Source organism: Paralichthys olivaceus, chromosome 10 (assembly GCF_024713975.1).
Source record: "Paralichthys olivaceus isolate ysfri-2021 chromosome 10, ASM2471397v2, whole genome shotgun sequence".
Taxonomy (NCBI): Eukaryota; Metazoa; Chordata; class Actinopteri; order Pleuronectiformes; family Paralichthyidae; genus Paralichthys; species Paralichthys olivaceus.
Window position 1 is genome coordinate 16,078,195 of NC_091102.1, and position 20,786 is coordinate 16,098,980.

General features: G+C 40.4%; 1 protein-coding gene across 1 annotated transcript in view; it reads left to right on the plus strand.

The window, feature by feature from the left end:
* The window catches only part of thsd7ba (thrombospondin, type I, domain containing 7Ba), a 183,610-nt gene that overhangs the window by 75,342 nt on the left and 87,482 nt on the right, over positions 1 to 20,786 (plus strand). Inside the window, exons 4-7 of the mRNA XM_069533160.1 lie at positions 4,122 to 4,989; positions 7,431 to 7,679; positions 8,596 to 8,765; positions 14,490 to 14,648. Coding sequence (XP_069389261.1) covers positions 4,122 to 4,989; positions 7,431 to 7,679; positions 8,596 to 8,765; positions 14,490 to 14,648 — 1,446 coding nt within the window. The remainder of the gene's footprint in view (positions 1 to 4,121; positions 4,990 to 7,430; positions 7,680 to 8,595; positions 8,766 to 14,489; positions 14,649 to 20,786) is intronic.

Here is a 20,786-nt window from a genome sequence, read left to right on the forward strand (position 1 = left end):
CAAACTTCCGCGAGTCAACAGTGAAAAACTCAACGTTAATAAGTACGGTAGCTGCTTCATATTAAATTGCATTTCTGTATCCACTCTCTCTGTAGCCATGAGGTAGAAAATATAAAGAATGTGAGATTGTAATTTGAACTGGGAGTAAATACAACACCAGACATATTTGAATTTCAGTGGCTTTTCTCCCTTAGTTGGATTTTCTGTGATGAAATTCCGTTGAGCTAATTACACAGACTTTGGGTGCTTTAATTAATGTATTAGAATTTCTGATGAAACCAGAGCAGAAAACAAACTCAAAGCTAAACAACATTCCCCTGCTGAATACACTGGGACTACCTTCCTGTTGTTTTTCTGTTTAACTCTTAATGTTTAAAAGTTTGACTGATGTCTGTGCTGAAGCTGCTCTGCTGCTCTGCTCCCTTTCTCGCTCTCGTCTGCAGAGCGGCTGCTGCTTCATGCACAACTATTTGAAGCTGTATTTTTCTGGATTTTAACTTTTCACTGAGCTTTTCAGTCTCACCTGTGTGTTTTTTTTATTTCACTTTGTTATTCGTGTGAAGTAAGTCAGGAGCAGTCAACTGCTGGATGCCTCAGTGTTACCTCAGTTGGTTACAGGATAAATCCACCATAGCTGGGGAGGGAGGATGGTGGCCGTACAGAACCACAGTGGGCTGCACCACCTGCTTTACTGGGCTGAACAAACAGCAACATTTCTTTAAGGGCTGCAAAATATATCTAAAATTTATCATCTCAATGTTAATATGCGCAATATAACAGCTTGAACTGCGATAAAAGTGTGCCATGCTTTCACGCTCAGCATTTCAATATATATTTAGCCAATCAGATTGAGTCCTGCTCACCTTGGTAATAAAATAAAAAATATTCAGATCATTGACCGGCCTGTCCAGGGTTTTTCCTGCATACGTCAATTATTTTGCCGCCACCGCCCCCCGACAAAATTCGAGTACAATGGAAACTGCTTGTGATCACGTTTTTTCTGAACCAAGTTGATGTATATAAGTGGTTGATACTATAAAATAATTGCGTAGCTTCTTTATTATAGTCCCAGAACCTGAGGGAGGCTTAAAAGCAGGTAAAGAATTTATTATAAAATAAAAAGCATTCATATAAAAATAGCTGGTTAAGCTAAGATTGGACAGGATGTAAACAGCCATCAGGTTAAACATTTTATATATATATATATATATATATATACACACCACTCTCTGTGTGACTGTGAGATTGCACATCGTACAACATATGTCAGCTGGAATAACCCAAGTGTGTCTCATACTGTGTCAGACAAAGTTGGTCATGTTCTTGATATTGCTCCTCTGTGTTTTTCCTGTGTTCCAACCCCATTGATAAATTGATTGATCTTCTTTCCAATAGAAATATCTGTAGATGAAATGAATACAATATGTAAATTCCTTACCTTTGCGCTTTGTCATCAGAATCACATTTTAAGTTTGCGGCATCGTATCTGCATGAGAACAAAGTAAGTGCACGAGAGAAAAAGCTCACATTAATGAATGATAATGACGTTAGTTACACTGGAAGTCCCCATTAACGCTGCAAAGCCAAGATGAATAAACTCAATGATGTGCTCCGATGAACTATGAAATAATTCAGCAGTTTGAAATATGCACCCTTAAGCAGAAAGTTGCATCAAAGCATCATTGTCGTGTCTACGATTAGCCAGGGAACAAAGTGTTAACAACTGATTTCTCTGGCAAGAAAAGGCATAAAACACTTTCAGCAAGCTGTCATTCGAAAGCAATTTAGGAAGCAGGAGAATCTCATTATTACATCAATTTAATTCCAATTAGAAGAAAGGAATCAAATTATCCTTTTCATAGCATGTGGTAAAGTAACTGGATGATAAACAAATGACGTAGATAACCACATCATATCACCAAATTAATTTCATATTTTTAGTTATTTTAACAATTCAGGGGGCGGGGAAGTAAACCAGTAAATTAACTGACATGTATGTTTTGGATTGAACCACAAATTGATTTAGCTTTTTTTTTTTAATTGCCTTTTTTAAATTAATATTTCTCGACATATTCTGCAGATATATCCACAACGTGGGTCGCTGTAACACGGCATATCCTCCTATTGAGTTCAGACCATATTCAATCAAGAAACCAGACCTGGAGTCTGATGCGAGTGTTAGGCAAAGGGAGCATTATTATTCAACAGGTGCTTCATGCTTAATCAGTGAGAGAAACCCACTTCATAAAAGAATTACAGCAATCAAAGAAGTAGTGCAGCGGGATGTTGCTTGTGCATGACAACCAGTTATCTGTGAAGTTTAACTTTATATTTATTTGTGAGACCTGAGCACCTTGCAAACTAAATTGCGAAAAGAGGCAGTTTATTCATGTTGTCAGTGCTGGGATTGAAGGACTCACATATTATATCTGCCAGGGAGCTTATTTTTTCATCTGCTATTGTCTGTTAGTTAGGATACAAAAAGTACTGCACCGATATAGCCATAATATGGAGGAAGGATCAAACTGTTCTTTTGTCTATTTCTTTAACATGACAAGATTATTTCCCAGATAATAATTTATGGATCTGATCTATGAAAGTGTGACATTTTGTTGAATTTAAGACAACTGGTGGACCTTAGCAGTTAAAGCTAATTGTATTTTGATGGTGTTTAGCTTTTAAACAAATCTACAGTCAACGGAAATATCTAAAGTTATAGTCAAAATGTACCTTCTTAGAAAAAAGTACCAAATCTGTGAAAACTTTTCCCGTCTTTACAGAAATTGAGGCTGTGGTCAGCTTGAATTTGTGGAAGTGCCACATTTCAAGATATATTTTGAAGTTGAAGCAGGTTTTCACAGTGGGGGAAAAAGGTATCAGCAGTTTTGTTGCCTCTCTGACCACAGACTACTTTTACTTTCCACTATCTGTGGAAAGTGGAAAATTACTGATAGCTGCTCTGCTTTTGTCAGGCAGTGTTTGATGATACCAAGTGCAATTCTGTTTTATGCTGCAGACATGCATGTCCTCTCTGAGGTATAATGGTGAACACCTGAAATTCAAGTTTCTTTCATAACTTTAACATTTGTTAAAGCTAAACTTGGCTGTTTAGTTTTACTTCTGTTAAACTGAGCGTGGCCTTGGGCTTAAAATATGAATGTGACTGAACATACTGGTAAGGTAGTTTGACTTTGTTATATCTGTATCCATTATATGAAATGTAACTGGAGCAGAAATTAGTTATTTTTGAACACTGAACATTTTATTCATGGGAAAATGTATTTTCTTATATTGAAGCAGCTGTTGAAAGAAGCTGGCCTTAGATGAATTTGATCGGCCCCTGCAGTGCCCCTGTGCTGTCTGACAAAAAAATAGTCGAACTTATTACTAACAATAATATGACAATTTGTTAAGAATTCTTATTTTCTAAATTTGCTTGATTGAGGATGAACTTTAAAAATATGTTTGATGTGTGGATTTATAGAGCTAACAGTGAATAAGGAATAACTTAAATGTGACTAGTGAATCAGGAATTATACATGAACACACATACATAATTACTCCCTCCATGCCCCCTAATCTAGAAAAATCTTCGATCCGCTACCAAACGCACAATAATAATGTTAACTGCACAATAAGAAAACTCAAATACACAGTGCTCTGTTGTCATGTCTTTGGTTTGTTCGGGTTATTTTTAATGGAAATCTGTGTTTCGTTTAAAACATTTATAAAGACCTTGTTTGTTGCATTTTTGAGATACAACTATTAAGATCAAATTAAGGTTGATTTAAAGAATTCAAAATCAGAGGCATGTGCTGGTCATGTTGTACATACCCCAAGATATCAATCAGGTTGAGATCAAGAAGTGAATTCAGTCTTCTGTGACCACGGAAAAAACCTTGTCTGCCGGTGGTTTTATTACTTTGTGCTTCTTCGTTCCTTTTCTCCACAGTTCATGAATAAAGCAATCATGAAGGTTAAGTGAATGGCCTTGAATTGTGGTTGATTGCAAGCTGCCAGAAAGCTGCAATTTAAATTGTCTTTTTTTTGTATTATTATTATTATTGTAGCTCCTGTTCTTAATGAAAATGCCCTCTCCATGTGTCTTCTCTTGTTTGCAGGTCAGTGGGGTCAGTGTATCGGGGAGGAGTGTGGCTCTGGTGGGATTCAGACAAGGACAATTTGGTGCGTCCACATGGAGGGCTGGACGACCCACCACTCCCACTGCCTGCACAGAGTCAAGCCAGAGAGCCAGCGGCAGTGCTTCAAGGTCTGCGACTGGCACCAGGACCTCTTTGAGTGGGAGGTGTCTGGCTGGGGGAGCTGTCTTCTCGTCCCTTTCTTTTCCAATGAGCTCAAGCTGAGGACCGCTGAATGCATTACAGCGCAGCACGGCATCCAGAGACGCCAGGTCCACTGTGTACGCACTTCAAACCGCACCACGGTCACCTTGAGGATATGTGAATTCTTTTCCCAGAAGCCAGCTGTGGAGCAGGCTTGCCTCGTCCCCTGCCCCCAGGACTGTGTGGTGTCAGACTTCACCTCCTGGTCAGGTTGCAGCAGAACGTGCGGTGCCGGCCTGCAGCATCGGACTCGACACGTCCTGGCCACACCCATGTATGGAGGGGCACACTGCCCCAACCTGACTGAGACCAGGACTTGCACTCGCTCGGTCAATTGCCCCGCTGGGGAGGGCGAGTACCAGTACACACTTAGAGTAGGGGCCTGGAGCGCGTGCAGACTACCCCATCAAAAGGATGCCCTGTTAAGTGGAAGGACCACAGTGGATTTCAGCACCAGCTCTGACGAGAACAACACGGTCACGCTGCACACACTGACCTCTCACCACCACTCAAATCACAACCACCACCATCATCACCACCACGCTCATTCACTCAACAAATACCACATGTCTTGGGAACTGGAGGTGGGATACCAGACACGACAAGTGCGCTGTACACGCAGTGACGGCAAGAATGCTATGCTGAGGTAAGCCATTCATCGTTTCCCACAGAGTTAATTCAGTCTGTGGCTGTAACAGGGTGCACATGCACAAAGGTCACTTTCACGCACAGATATTTCAATTGACAGGTGCACAGACTAAAGAGTGAAAGATACATTCTTGTGTGAGAGAGAGAACTGCATCGCATGCTGCAACTGCATGGACAGTCAAAACATTACGGACCGTAGTGTGAGCATGCAAAAGCACAGCAGCATGGGTGAGCACACACCAAGTTAGAGATCTCTTACGTTTTCATGGGAAGTGTAACAACATGTTTTGGTTCATGATGAAACTGTGGCAGGACAAATTAGAATATGGCACGTCGTCGCAGTCAAGGTAATTCATTGGAATGACTGCCATTCACAACAGCAAGGAGCTACAACCTTTCATTCAGTAAGAATAAATTGAAGTGAACCTGAAATGAATACATTGGAAACAAACACACACTGGGAAATATAAGGCATTTCTAAAGGTCTAAGATAAGTCCAAGATTATAATGGAATCATGGTGGCTGTATGAGATGAGCTGGATTGCAGTCGGTCTGAGGAACAGAGCTGTACAGATAACTGGATTCATCTTACATTAATCTCTTTATCCACCGATGGAGCAGAGGGTGGGCATGGAATAGGATCTGCGGTTGAACGGGGGGGTCTGTGAGGTGAACTCCTCCCAATGGAGTCGATTGTTTTTCTTGTTCGTGCACTCTCTGTCGTATTCTTTAATAAGAGGGACATGATCAATGGTCATCCGCCCCTCGTGATCCCAGTGGGACTTTCTCTCTATGCGGAGGTGTTTTTGGTGAACTGAAATCATTTTTTTTTTTTTTTCGATGTTGGTTATTTATTCATTTATAACTAAATTGTGTGGGAGCTGGTGTTTCACCCGCACACAGGCACGGTGGTGAGCCACTATTGTGTTAAATGTCAAGTGCTGCTCCCCTGCTATCCCCTGTTTTAGCTAACCCTGGTATTTGAATTTGATAAGAATGGATTTTTGTGGACACACACACACACACACACACAAAGTAATAAACAACACCCCATCTTGTGCTTTCTCTTCAAGCAGAGAGAAAATCATTGCGTGTATATTATATTGACTAAATGCCACTGTACCATCTGTTTGGTGTAAAGTGACACTATTAGCTGACTGTTTCAATCAATCAGTGGCTGCCATTCATGGGAGCCATTATATTAATAATATGCTTGTGGAGTAATGCATTTTATATTGTTTGACATTTCTTCTATATTTTTTAGTCATGGAGACAAAGATGAAAGCATTTGCCAGCTTTTGGGATTTAAACTCATGTATGGTGTTGCATAGTTTAAGGATCATGCCAGTTTTCACGTGATGAGCTCTAGTCCCCCCTCACTGGGCCGATTTGCAGTGAAGCAGCTTAAGATTTGCGTATCTTGTTATGCGTTTGGATATTTTGCCTGTTGTTATCCTCTTCCAGGCCGGTTCACTGGCTTTATGGCTTCAGTGTGAAGGGAGCATTTATTTTGCTGTGTCTGATAAGCAAAGTTTTTACAGAGAAGGAGGATTTAAATTTTTTTTAATATGGATTCCCCACCTGAATTCTGACTCATTCTGCTTTTATAATTACAGCCTAATTACAAAATAAATCTCTAAAATGAGCACGGTACTCACATCTTAATAACCCAACCAATTACATTATCCAAATTAAACAGTTAAACTAATGTATGACTAATGCACTTGATTTATTGTTTTTTTCAGGAGGATATCGGCTCTGTGTAGCATTCCTGTAAAAAGGTTGACTTTATGTTGCAAGACCTTTCCTATTAGGATGGATAATAGCTTCAAATATTGTCATGCAGGAGTGGAAGCTGCAAAGGTCACTTGTTCATCAGGGAATCAAGATATCCATTAGAAGCTACTCCCAGCAGATGCTATTTCTTACAGCTGATGTCATTTTTTACTTTATCTACAGTAATCTAACCCCAACAGCCACAGCCACACCCCAGGGTCGGAATATATTTAAATGTAAAGGGCCTCTGAAATGTATGTGACGCATAAGCAAGATGCAATACCCACATAGTAGTTGAGGGCAGTAGCGGGTCTTTGACGGAATCAGTGGGCACGTCATCAGCATCAGAAATGTCGGTGAGTTTTTAAACCAAAAGCTGTGCGACCACGTCAGGAAATACACGCATATGTGCAGTTTGTCATTTTTCAAGTGTCGAGGAAAGAATAAAAACTTGAGAGCCAAGCATACAGTCATAAGTCTGAGTTTTGTGGACTCGACTGGAATCCTTCAGTACCAGAAGTATCTAAACAATGATGCAGCAGGTTGCATGCACATGGTCAAACAGCAAGTATACTTCAGGCCTACCTAAGTGAAGTTGTCAAATAAAACTTCTGTCAGTGCGTCACTATTGTTGTATTTTCTTGTTTTCTTCTCTGGCCTCAGTCTCTGTACCAAGGACAGCTCCCCTCTGACCTTCCAGGCGTGTGTGATGCCCAAAGACTGCCACATATCTGACTGGTCATCGTGGAGGCCGTGCTCCAAAACCTGCCGCTCAGCCGACCTGTCTCCTGGTTACCGCCTCCGATTACGGATCATGACTCAGATCCCAATCGGCGGAGGGAGACGGTGTCCTGCCCTTGAGGAGAAAGAAGCCTGCAACATCATGGGAGATCTACTTCCAAACTGCCCCAGGTACTTTTCTAAATGTTTCTAAAGCTTATATACAGCCATCAATCCTCAGACCCAAAAGCTCCATTTACCTTTAATCTATTGATGCAGATGATTACGCAGAAAATGCTAAACTCCTAAAACCAAAAAATTATTTGTAATTTTGCTTCTCTGAGCTTTTTCACCTGACTAATTAGGAGAGGAAGCCTAGAGGCTGCAAATATTCATGATTCCGCTATTGACTGACTTTTTGCATATTTTTTGTGGTGTTACCTCAATTATCTTGTGGCACCTAGTGTAACTGTTCAAAGTTCCTGACCCAGTGGACATGATGTGGATGACAAGCAGTGTTTGACAGAACCTCATTGTTTTCAGGGTCGACTGAGTCGCGATAGGCTTTAGCTAATATTAAACAAAAGTAGTCAATGGAGAATCATTTTCCCTGCTGGTAGATTTTGTTTAATTTTCTAAATCTACACCGAGTGCCTGAGAGCAGAGGATTTACATGATTGGAGGAAAACTCATTACGGAAATTAAGCTTTTTGATAGATTACTACAGGCTGTTGTTCTGGTAAACTCTTCCGGTATTATTGCTTTCTGCACGGCTGGATTTTCCATTGCTGGGATCAAACATTTGTTTAGAAGTTTGGAAATTAAAGTAATCATGCCCTTCGCCTTCTGACACACTGTGAGAGAGACTCTTTGCACTCACCAATTTGTGTTTTCCTTTCTGTGAGTTTATTTTAAACCACTGGCACTGCTGCGTTTATACTGATGTGTTATCCTGTTTGAGTGCATACATTTATCAATTTGGCATTAAATGGATTCATTCTTGTATATATTTCCCAAGAATCCATTTATGTGTTTACTTGTTCTCACTGCAAACGGACATGGAAATTTGAGACACTGATCTCACGTGTTGATTTGCCACATCGCCAAGGTACATGTGGAGGACCACCGACTGGGGCGACTGTCACATCCTTCCCTTGCTGAGCCAGCAGGACCGGCGGCTGGTTAACATCAGTGTTCTGTGTGGAGAGGGGATCCAGACCAGAAAGACCTACTGCGTTCAAGTCCCTGATGACTCAGCACCACCTCACAGGAAAGAGGGTAAGGGAAAAAACTTGTTCATCACAGTTAATCCGGGGCTTGCTGGAAGCACACAGTGACTCAAGAGATACACCACAAATAAATTCCTAATTAATTTGGTGTTGTGTCTGGATATGAGCTGTGAGCATACATTATTAAGGTTAAAGTTAGCAGCAGAGCATGTTGGTTACTTTGATTTATGAGGACAACAAAAAGCAAAGAACACCCTGTGTTGCTGTAACATGATTTATATTGTGGAGGACAATACAGATAATTTTCTTATTCAAATTGTGTTTTCTTGATCAAAAGGTTATTTGCATTCGTAGAATTTTAAAATGTGCATTTATCATCTGTCAAAAGCCACAGAGCAGCATTAAAGTTAGAAGTAGAATAGAAATTGCAGTTTTAAAATGTTGATGCATGATACATACATGCCCATCTTTAACCTCCACCTCCTGCATCTGTAGTTTGTGCAGAATTTTCATGTTAGAGATGAAGAGTAGCCTTTCTTCTTATGACACACAAGTGTGTCTCTGCAGTCTCCCCAGTGAACTGTGCAAATGAAAAGAACAGAAATCTACAGCCATGCTCGCTGCCTGGTGATGTAACAAGGTTCACACTATAAACTAATAGAGTCAGACACAGAAGACCCAAATTATTTCAGATGAACACAGCAGCTTCTCCGCCCATGATGTGTGTAGAGGAATTGTAAGTGTCTTTGTCCTGCTCAGGAAGAAAAGTGGTGTATTAAGAAACATACAGCTGACCATGACAAATGAGAACTGTCGGTGTTCTTAAATTTACTTTAGAACATAACTAAAACCAAAATCAGTGGGTTTTTTCAGATGTTACTCTACACATCGTACAGGCTGTCTACTAATCCCAAGGTTGGTGTTTAGATCCCATTTGCATTAGGGAAAATAATACACTCATCAAGTACTTTTACTATTAAGGGTTTAGTGTAGTTTATTTAAAGGTCCAGTGTGTAAGATTTAGGTGAAAGGAAATGTAATATAAAATAATCCTCATGATGTTTTCACTAGTTTGTTTCATCTAAATTGTACCAATTGTAGTTTTCTTTAGCCCAGAAAAGGTTTTTTATATTTAAATACTTATACTTATTTACATTGAGGGGACCCTCTCTACGGAGGCTGCCATTTTGAGTTTTCATGACAACTGAAGGCTACCACAGGTTATTTTTTATGTTTGAAAGGGGAGGGTGAGGTGAGGGGTGTTCAGAGGCAACATGCAATTTCAACACTAGATATCACAAAATTCTACACACTGTATCTTTAAAAGCAGAAAAATGTAGTGTCACTTTATTTGAGGACATGGACGGCTGTAGCTCATGAGGAAGAGCGAGTTGATCCCAGTCTCCCCTGTTCCTTGTGCTGAGGTGTCCTTGGGCAAGATGCTGAACGGTTGTTAATGTGTGAAAGATTTGTGACAGAGAAAGTGCTGCGTGTAGATGCACCTGAATGCGTGAATGTTAAAAGCTGAACTGCAAAGCATTCTGAGTGGTCATCAATACCACAGGAGTACAATGTAAATAATACACCACTTATCATTTACTTTTTAATTTTACCAAAGTGCTCCCTCCACCACTGCCACTTCATTTCTAGACTGCTGCATCTATAAAAAAGGAACAGACAGCTGCCTGGGCTTTGTTTTATAAATGTGATAAAAACTCCAGAAGATACAGTGGCTGATAATTATCTAACTCTTCCCTCGTTGTCACACATGGATGATTTCAGAATGCACCCACCTAGAGACGTTATTACAGCCGACGTTTAAATAAGTATTTTCCTGAGTGTTTTCAGTCTCACCTCCTCCCATTAAAGTTAGTGTGGAAATCTAACTGGCTAAATCACTTTAATGTGGGGGTGGACACAGTAACATCCAGGATTGCATTATATTCTGCAAGCATCTGTGTAATTGTGTCTAGCCAGGATTGTAAAAGGAAATGGGTACTCTCCAAAAACAAGTAAAATATCTTTATGAGGTTGAGAAATACGGCCACTGGTGCTCAGGTGAATTGGCAGCGGGAGGGAACTGATTGAACACACACAAACACACACACACACAGAAAAGGTGACAAACAAGAACACAAGGGACAAAAAAGCAGCAGAAACCTGAGGAATGAGGGAGAGAGGCAGCCGTAACCATGAGACATGCAGATTTAACATGCTGCCGTAAAATGCAGACAGATGCCATAACAACTACAAAACGAATTTGGTGGATGTAGAGGATTCATTTCAGAAAAGGTATAAAGTTACTGAAGTTAGTGAAAAGGAGACAGAGCCTCATCTGGTGTTGTGGTGTCTTTACTACCACTCTAGCACTCGGTTGGCTGAGGGACAGTAATCATGTGGCCAGACTGCTGCTGCTGCTGCTGCTGCTGCTGCTGGTTCTCTTTCACTGAATCTCTCCACAGACATGAGGAGATCTCAGGTGCTGAGAAACAGGCGGGCGACACTGCAGCCAAAGTTGAGTAAACTCTGAGAACTGTGAAAACTCTCAGGTTCGGCTGTGGCTTTAATGAGTAGTGTTGTAGTTCCACTCACTGTCTATCAAAGGTCTGTTTCTGAAACTGAGGCTTGTGTTTAGAGAGAGTTTTAAGAAGCTTGAAAACAGTGGGGGATTTTTATTTTTACCTTTGCCAAGGCCCAACAGCCCCCTTAAATTAAATAAATGCCCCTTTTTTGAGTTGTTCTCTTGGAAAACTGAAAATGTTGAAAAAACACCCTATCTGCAATGTTAAAGAAAGTGAATTAATTCCTTGATCTGTCCCATGTCCTGTATCTACGTCCAGACTTAATGGGTTCCTCCCTGTCACACATCACATCCCTGCAGCAAGTTTCGTGGAAATTCATTAAGTTGTTTTTTGTATCTTGCTTATAAACAAACTAACTAACATATGGAGAGGGGTGAAAACGTTACCTTGTCGGAGGGGATTTAATGATATTCGGGCCTCTTGTCTGACCCTAGTGTACATGTGCACATACATATACAGCAATATACATACACACATATGATAAGATTAAATAAAACTCCGACTCATCCTTATGTCAGTAAAAGAAACACTGAGATTTGCAGACCTTTCTCAGTGTTGAGCCTCATGGTCGATAAGGTATAAAAATGCTGCTTAATGTATAATCCATCTTTCTTTGCATACAAACTAATTGATTATAATTAATTTGTCGCTTGAATTGATTTAAATTTTGCTTTTAATAAAATGTACCTGGGGGCTTTCACCAGAACCAAATCAGCTGAGCCCGCTGTGATCCCTCAATTATATGAGAACATGTCAGTTAATGGTTTATTTGTAGCCGTTAACAACGCATTGAGGAATTCATTTTGCTGCCTTGTTTTCATTGTTCCGCACTTGGCAGCTCGCCCGTGTTTAATCGGATGCAATACATATGAACAAAGGAAATGAGCTGTAGTCCTGATCAGCTTTTAACAGTGTGAACGTTTGACCTAAACTCTCTCTCTGCCACTAACTCTAAAATTGAGTTTCCTGAGTCTGAGTTTGTGCCACGCTTTCCTTCGCGTGAGCCTGAACGATGGCTCTGTTCACTCAGCATGCCACACCATCTTCTGAAGACACAACTCACTACTTCTTGTAGTGCATTTTATTCTTTTGAAAAGAATAGCACGTTAGAATATAGGAGAAAAACGTTATTGTTGAATCACAAATGTATATATACGTATATATATATACATACGCTCAACTTTAAATAAGGTGTGTTAACAACTTCCAGAATCCACAGTTATACAAGTCACAAAATGTTAATTGCTTCTGCTACATATATCAACATAGATAGAAAACAAATACAACATGTGAGTCTCTACGGCAACCAGTGCCACTGATAAACTCCACACAGCTTTGCTCAGGAGTGATAGATGAAGTGATTTCAGCTTATAAACTCACAGCATCACTTCTGCATCTGTTTTAATTGGGCACAGAAGGTTGTCTTTAATGGTTTTCGACTGTAAGATCAACAAATAACACATTTTCCCACCTGATAAAAATAACTAGCAAATAATCACATTGTTATTTAGTCTTCATTCATAACATATGTAGGATATGAATGGAGGCGGCTCTTTGAACCAGCGGATGTGAGGGACAGAGATCAATCCGTCAGCTGTAATGTTGAACCAAGCGGCTTTAGCTTATGTAAACAGGTGTGGTGGTATGTGTATGCAATATGGAGAGCTACACCTACTGGGATCTGGTAATGTGGAAAACTATTTGCTCCTGTTTGATGTCTACTGGAGTAACGCAATTGATAAACACACTAAATCGTAATTCAGGGGAACAAAGCAGAAACATCTGTACCGAGCACTTTATCTCCGCGTTTAAGCAAGCATCTCATTTTAACAAAGGAGATCAAACACCATGTAAATTGCTTTTGGTAAGAAGACAAAATGCACAATGGACATTTAGGGAATTTCTCTTCGGGCTCTCATTTAAATGGAAATTTGCGTTTCAATGATGTGCGGAGGTGCATCAAAATGGAATATTAGATTGAATAAATCCCCGTGTTGTCGCTGGGCAAAAAGATACCCTCTTGTTCTGTGTGAGAGACTAATGTCAGAGCCCATTACAGGTGGCAGAGCTTTCTGTGATCTACAAATGATGCCAGCCATGCTTAGCTGTGAATTGGTTATACCGTGACTTGCCTTCACTATCTCCCTTTTCAGCTCCTGTTTACTGCTTTAGCTCGCTGCTGCCCTCCATTTAATATTCTCCCGAGCCAGGCATGAGATGAGAAGAGCAATTTTCCCTCTGTTCTCTCGGTTTTCTCCTTTATTTTCACTCCACATAAAACAACTTTACTAAATCTGCCCTGCTTTTCATCACAGTGTGCAAAATTTGAAGCTGTAGCCTTCGGTAAAGTTTATACGCAATTGTCTTCCCAATCAGAACTACAGTAAATAGCATCCATTCTTTCAAGAACAATGACAGGTATGCTTCTTCATCCTCTTCTCTCTCTTCATTACATCTAGAGCGTGCACACACACATACACACAGTGTCATGCAAAGTACATTATCTTGGTTGACATTATTTCCTGAAGACTCACTGTAACATTTACCAACTAGAATAATAGTTTTAATTGTACATATATTTAAGCAAGGATTTTACCTTGGATAAGAAAAAAAGATTGTACTTACTTGATTCTTGTTGTTCTGGGTTTGTATGGTTGATGTACTTATTGTCAGTCGCTTTCAATATAAGCATCAGCTAAATGAAATATAATTTAAAAACCACCATAGTGCTGGCAAGTCTTAGGGTCCTGATGGTAAAAGCGTGGTCATCCTTAGTTACCAGCCTTGACTTGGGAATGACTAGTTAATGTTAGTTTGAAGATCTTAGATTACACCTCCAAAAGTAATTAAAAGAATCTTAAAATCTGAAATAAAATTCGCTAGTAACTTATGAAGGGAGGGAAATATGAAGTTTAAACACATGGTGTTGGTTAAAATTTCTATTTGCTTTACTCTAATCCCAGCCTTCGTCCAACCTTGCACTCATTTTATCTGAATGATAATAATAGATATTCACCTAAAAATGTAATGATTTACATCACTATAAGGGACTTACAGGGCTTATGTCCCCATGACAATAGTAATGCCAAGGACAAACACACACAGACACATTCACATTCACAAACACATTCCACCACTGCTGACTTAAGCTTGATTTTTCCTTGCCTGTGTTCCCGTGTTTGTTTGTTCAGTGTCCAGACCTGTGAACACCAGGCTGTGTGCTGGCATAGAGCCCCCCTCCGCTGTCCAGCCCTGCTCCGTCCCCTGCCAGAACCACTGCCTGCTCTCCCGGTGGACAACCTGGGGCTCCTGCCTACACGACAACTGCAAAGAACCACAGGGGAAGAAAGGTATGATGTAGTAAACAGCAGTGGAGGGAATCAGAGTGAATGAGCTTTGGCTTGAACAATTTGCAGTGTGACAGAATGTCAGTGTAGACAGTCGTGATGCCATAATGCACTCGTGTTTTCAAAACAATGTGCTCAAGGTATCACTGCTACTGTCAAGGGTTGAGCTTGTTTTCCATGTTCTATGCTGAGAGGTCTGTTCACACATTTGCCCACGGTTCCGTTCATACTTAAATCACTGTCTGAGTTGGTCTGGAGTTCCATGCATGCCCACCTGATCACACAGGCCATTCCAGCAGGTGGAGTGATTGTACCTGGAGCATGTACAGTCGACACATATGGGCTGCACATGGACATCTGCATAAGGGGTGGAGGGGTGGAGGATGACTGATGGATGTGGAGATGATTAGTTTCCGTAAATCTCTACCACCACTAAGGAAATGTATTTGAGATGGATGTGTATAATGGTGATGGTCAGTTAATTTAATTTCAAAGTATTAGCAGTACCGCAGCACTGTCACACGAATAATCTTACGAGGCCAAACACACGCTTTTCTAAAATGTCCTAAAAAAAACACTTTGTCTTAAAATAAATCCCCCTCCAAGAAAGCCACTTTCCCATCACTGATGACTCACAAGAAGAGAAAGGGGATTTGTGCAGTAGAATTTATGCAGTAGAAACAACATTCCAATGTGAAGGACACGTCATATAATCCAGTTAGTGGTGGAGACACATGTCTGGTGCACAGAATACATGCTATACATTTTAGTGCGTGAAATTCAGTTACAGTGTGTTCCTACAGTTTGACACACTTCACACGTCTTCTGCCAGAAACACCTTCCAGCTCCCAGGAATAAACTGGTGTTAATGCAATAATGAAACTAGCAACTGTAGGTGTCACCAGCTAGTTAGAGAACAAATTAAACATCATGCATCATCGTTTCAGCTGTCTTCATAGACTCCGACAGGACGCTGCTCGGCAGGTGAACAGACTAATGGACATCAGACCACACACAGCTTAATAACAGGGAAATGATTGGAGGACTTCATGTTTCCATGATGTCACACAACAGCCACACTTTCACGGCTGCTAATTATACCAGAATGCATAATGTCCAGATAGGTATGATGATTTTATATTAGCTTCACATGTCCGTAACAGCCTCCTGTGGACACTTTTTACCTGACTTCCTAAAATAGAATATTTTTACAGATATGCCTGAAGTATTTTGTGTACGTTAACACTACTGGCATTACAACCATTTTTATCAATATCACAATACACATATGATAATAGTGGGTAAAGAATCTAGTCCTTTTTACATCAATCCTGTTTCAATCTCTCTCTCTCTCTCTTGATTGTCCATTCACTTGGAATTAAGGCTAAATGTTTTATTCACAACTTTAAAAACTGAACATCTTACAGACTTATTATCTGGTAAGTTCTGTCTTCCTGTGATCTCCTCAACTATATTTCTGTATCAGAGTCTCTTACTTATTTAATTACTTATTATATTATTTATTACATTAAGTCAAAAAATATGACTATATGAATATGTAACCAATGTTAAGAATATCTTCTTCTTTTATCTGCACAACCCTTGCAGGATGATTGGTATTGAGGTCATTATATGGGAAACATTTAATTGTATACAATAAACCGACTTAAATAATTTATTATTATTATTATTATTGATGATATCATTATTTTGGCCATGATAATCACTACTAAATTGATGATGTCAGCAATCATATTTGGAGAACAAGCTTATACCTGCCATGACACTTTTACTAAGCTTCTACTACTCAGGAGTGGTTTGGAAAACTCTATCATGATAAATCAAGTGTCCACAATATAAAAACTGACTGAGAGTGTTGAGTCTAAAAATGTAAAATATGTATCTGTTGTGTTGGTTGTAGCCTTGTTGTACATTTACAATTAGCTGTTGGCGGCAATCATCACCTCAGAGCTGAGTACCTTCAATACGGTCAACAAGGGCCTTTACACTTACCTGAAAGCTATTACACATGTACTTGTTTTCAATTTTGCTGTCCACCATGTTTTGAATGTCTAAACAGTAGATAGTGCTGTGTGCTTTGGCAACAGTGGCGCTGAAAGAGAGGGGAGGTGTTGTGCCTGACGGAGGCAGAGAGAGAGTGACGGCACAGGAGAGTGATGTTGTTACAGCAGGAGAGGGAGACAGTGTATGTTTGAATCGTAAATTGTTTGTTGATAAGCGTCTTGCTGAGAGGAAGTGCGCTCGGGAAGGAGGCAGTAAACGTATAAACCAGAGCAGACGAAAGACAGGAAGAGAGCACACCTGTAGTTCAGCTCTCAGTCCCCAGGTGATGGGAGTATCAGCAGATAAGATGCTTCCTGTGTGTGTGTGTGTGTGTGCGTGCATGCGTGTGCGTGCGTATAATTAGGTGTGCTGAAGTATTCTGTGTGCTTGTGCTGCGTACATGTTCTTGTCTTTTTGCACAGGTGAGCGTGTGTCATATCTGACTGCCTTAGAAAGGTTACGTAGTGTGTAGCAGTGTAGTGTGTATGTCTGAGTCAGTGCGATGTCAGTGGCGGAGCTCCTGGTGTGTTAGCGCTGTGCTAAAAGGGCAGCATGACCTCGTCCCTGCCATGAGTAAATGTGCATGAAAACGCCCCGGGGAGTGACTTAAGGGTACACTGTTCAGGTCAGTGCCCACAATCTCCAACACAGGATCTCTATGGGATGAGCCGTCCCCTCTCGCTGACAGTGTCATTAATATATTTCAAGGAGTAGAAAACACAGCATCTGCTGTTCCGCACAGGGGTCTCTTGTGGTATACGCTCTTTTGATGGCAATCATAAAGACCCAGAGCCCAAAGCTAAAAAAGAGTATGAAACCGATAAAAAACCACTCGCAGTGAACTCTGCTGCCTGGGAAGCAAAGAGCTGTTATTGAGGAGCTGAGTATTGTTATGATCCAACTCATTCAGCCGTGGTCCTTGAGATTCAAAACATTTCTTGCTCTTATATTGAACGTGCACTTAAACTAGATGTTTCACAACATCAGAATAAACTGTGATCCGTTTCTAATCGAAAGGCCCGCGGGATCCCACTCTTCAGGTGGAGGAGCGGGGCAGACGAGATGCTTGTGCTGCCCCAGCTTTGCTCTCTGGAAAATTACAAATTTAAATAGCCTCAGAGTGGCTTTATGTGCTTTTCACATTCCTTCCATGTTATCTTGGCCTATCACATTTTGCAGCTATGCGGGAAAATGAATTGAACACGGGAGGTTACTGGATAGAATTTCTTCTTAACGCCTCACCTAGGAGTCACTTTGCTGGAGTGTAATGGTGTTTTTGAACAACAGTGATGAAAATCATTGGATAGCTCCTGTTTCCCTGAAATAAACCTGGTATGACCAAGAAACCTTTCAATTATTAATATCCACGGGGGCATGCCCGCACCAAATTGTGTTATTTTTGCAGTTTGGATGTGAGCAGGACTAAGTGCTCTGGGCAGCGCTGCAATCGATCCACCGTCTCTTTGCTCCTCGAGATCTCATTCGGGCAGCGACGCTCGGATCTGGCTCCCGGACCGGTGCCTCGTGCCAGCGGATGGTCAGGGGATGTAATTTGTAGACTGGGCATTCTGGGGTCGGACAGTTGCACCAGTGAAGGGAAAGAATGCATGACCTTCCTGCCAAGTGACTGAGCTGCGGTAAAATGAGAATGGGTCCGAAGCGCCTGAGCCTTTTTTTATTCTACTGTATTTTCTAACACATTGGAAGAGCTCAGCAGTCAAGCTCTGCCTATCACGACCATGAGGTGTCCGCACAAATAAATGTTTCATGAAACATCCAGCCTTCAGTGTTTCAGACGAGGGAATAAGACACTGAGGGCCAATTGGGACATTGATCAGGTAACAGGCTTAATGATAATGATTATGTTAAAATGTTATAGGACACTTTATCGGATGATCCCCTTTTAGATTTCACTGCCACTGTCAATTATGTATTAAAAACAGAGCTTGCCAACAAATGTGGACACATTTCCTGTAAAAGCTGTAAAATCTCAAGATGCATTAAGGGAGCGGAACGTACGTTGCTAAAAGCTGGCATCCAGTGTTTTAAGTTGTCACTCAGTGGAGTCCTCTTTCGTTAAGTAGTCAATTTCCGTTTGTCGATATTTACTGCAGGCCCACACTGAGCTTTAGTGAGGGTAAAGTGGATGAAAAGTAACACTTAAAAAAAAAAAAAAAGTTCTTAAAGCACAAAATACAGGTTTTATTATGACCAACTCAGCATTCCCCTGGGCTCCTGCAGGGGGGGCTGTCGAGGGTGGGGTGGGATGAGGGTGAGGTTGAACTGCAATTTTCTCATCCTCCTGTACATACATGACAGAACGTGATTGGCTGAGTAGGTGTTTTTTCTTACAATTAATGTTTTCGAGATTTTAAGTTCATCATCTGACAGACATCATTATTGGCTGTTTGACAGACAAATAACTAGTTTTCACTTGTGATGAATTAGACTTTATTTTCCTCTGTAGCAGCAGATTCACACTCCTGCAGATTAAACTGGACTAAACAAACACTTTAAATGCAGATTAACTCTGGAAGACTCACTACAAATGGACTCAAACACTCGTCTAGCAACACAATAAGGCTAGATATAATCCATAATGCATAGCTTTATAAAGAGCTGTAGTTAAACTGGTGTTCCATTAAAATAGGATCTGTGGTAATAGGGAACAGAATAGAAATGTAAGCCAACCTTAATTTTAAATCTGTGCTACAAAAAAAAAAAACCCTCTGTCGGTCCAACACAGTCTCAGTTTTCTCTAAGCAGCTTTTTTTTTCCCCTTTTATTTTCTTTAAAGTAAATTTATACTTCTGCATTGAACTGACATATAGCCTGGGGCTTGGAGCTGCAGCCAATGTTGTTGTCTAAATGAACACCACTAGAAATGTAACATGTTCGGCTTCATATGTCTTGTCCATGTCCGTGAGTGTCCTGACAAACACACAAAACTTGATGTTGTCCTGCTGCAGTTTAATGGTCATGCACATCTTTGTCCACTGTCTACACAGTAAAACTAACTGTTCAATATTAATTAGCTGCGACTCCAACCCAACAGGCAACAACCAAAATGCTCATTTGCAAGTATAAATGCTCACAACATCGTAGGCAACTTGCCTGGACTACAGTGTCGGCTTGACAGTCGCTGCGCCTGAATCTTCAGACCTTGCTTCAGCTGAAACCGTAAAAAAAATAATATATTTTTCATTTTTATAATCTGTCACCAAACACAAAGAGTGACTCTTCTCAGTTGAATATTTTTGTTACTAAAAGTATGAGTGCAGTTTTAAAAAGTATATTCTCTTTAATAAATATCAGATCAGCATCAGGAAACACTTCAATGCTCTTAACTTTGTAAATTGTTTCCAGACATGTTTCAAAGTTAGTGCAGCATAAGATCAAAGTGTCTCTTTCACACTAGAACTTGTCTTTCAGAATATGTACCTGTCACTTGGAATCTGTTGCTCATGAGAGCGACGGTCATGCACGTGCACCCCCACTACTGCTATAGATTGAATGAATTATGTGGGAAACACTGTGGAAATGTTCTTTCAATGTAAGGAACAGGGACAAATTTCACATCCATTGTTCTGTGAAGAAATTCGTTCCTGATCGACTGTGCTTTTCATTTTCTTGCTTAAAAAAAGCCTATAGATATAATAGTTAGGTTTAGAGAGGAAGCTACGCAGAAGTGCTATCCTGACACATGGGACACCAGATTGTAGTTTTTAAATTACTTCACATCTTGACTCTGTGTTGCTCAGGCTTTGATCCGACACACTACAAAAAAAAAAAAACATGACTTTAGCAGCTTAACATCTAAAAAATAAGGACGTTTTTGTCCCTCAATTCACGGACAGATACGATTAACTCCTCGACTAAGCCTCTGGGCTTGATTTTAATCACGTTATATCTAAATTACATCATAGCATAAGTCATATGCGTGTCCTGTTCTTATCTTCTTATATGTATCTGAAACCTATTGCTGTGCACAGATCCCATACAGTCATGATCGTGTGTACACCTAATTTATACATAGCTTCTTGTGTAAATTGTGTCAAGTGATTTAAATATTTTTCA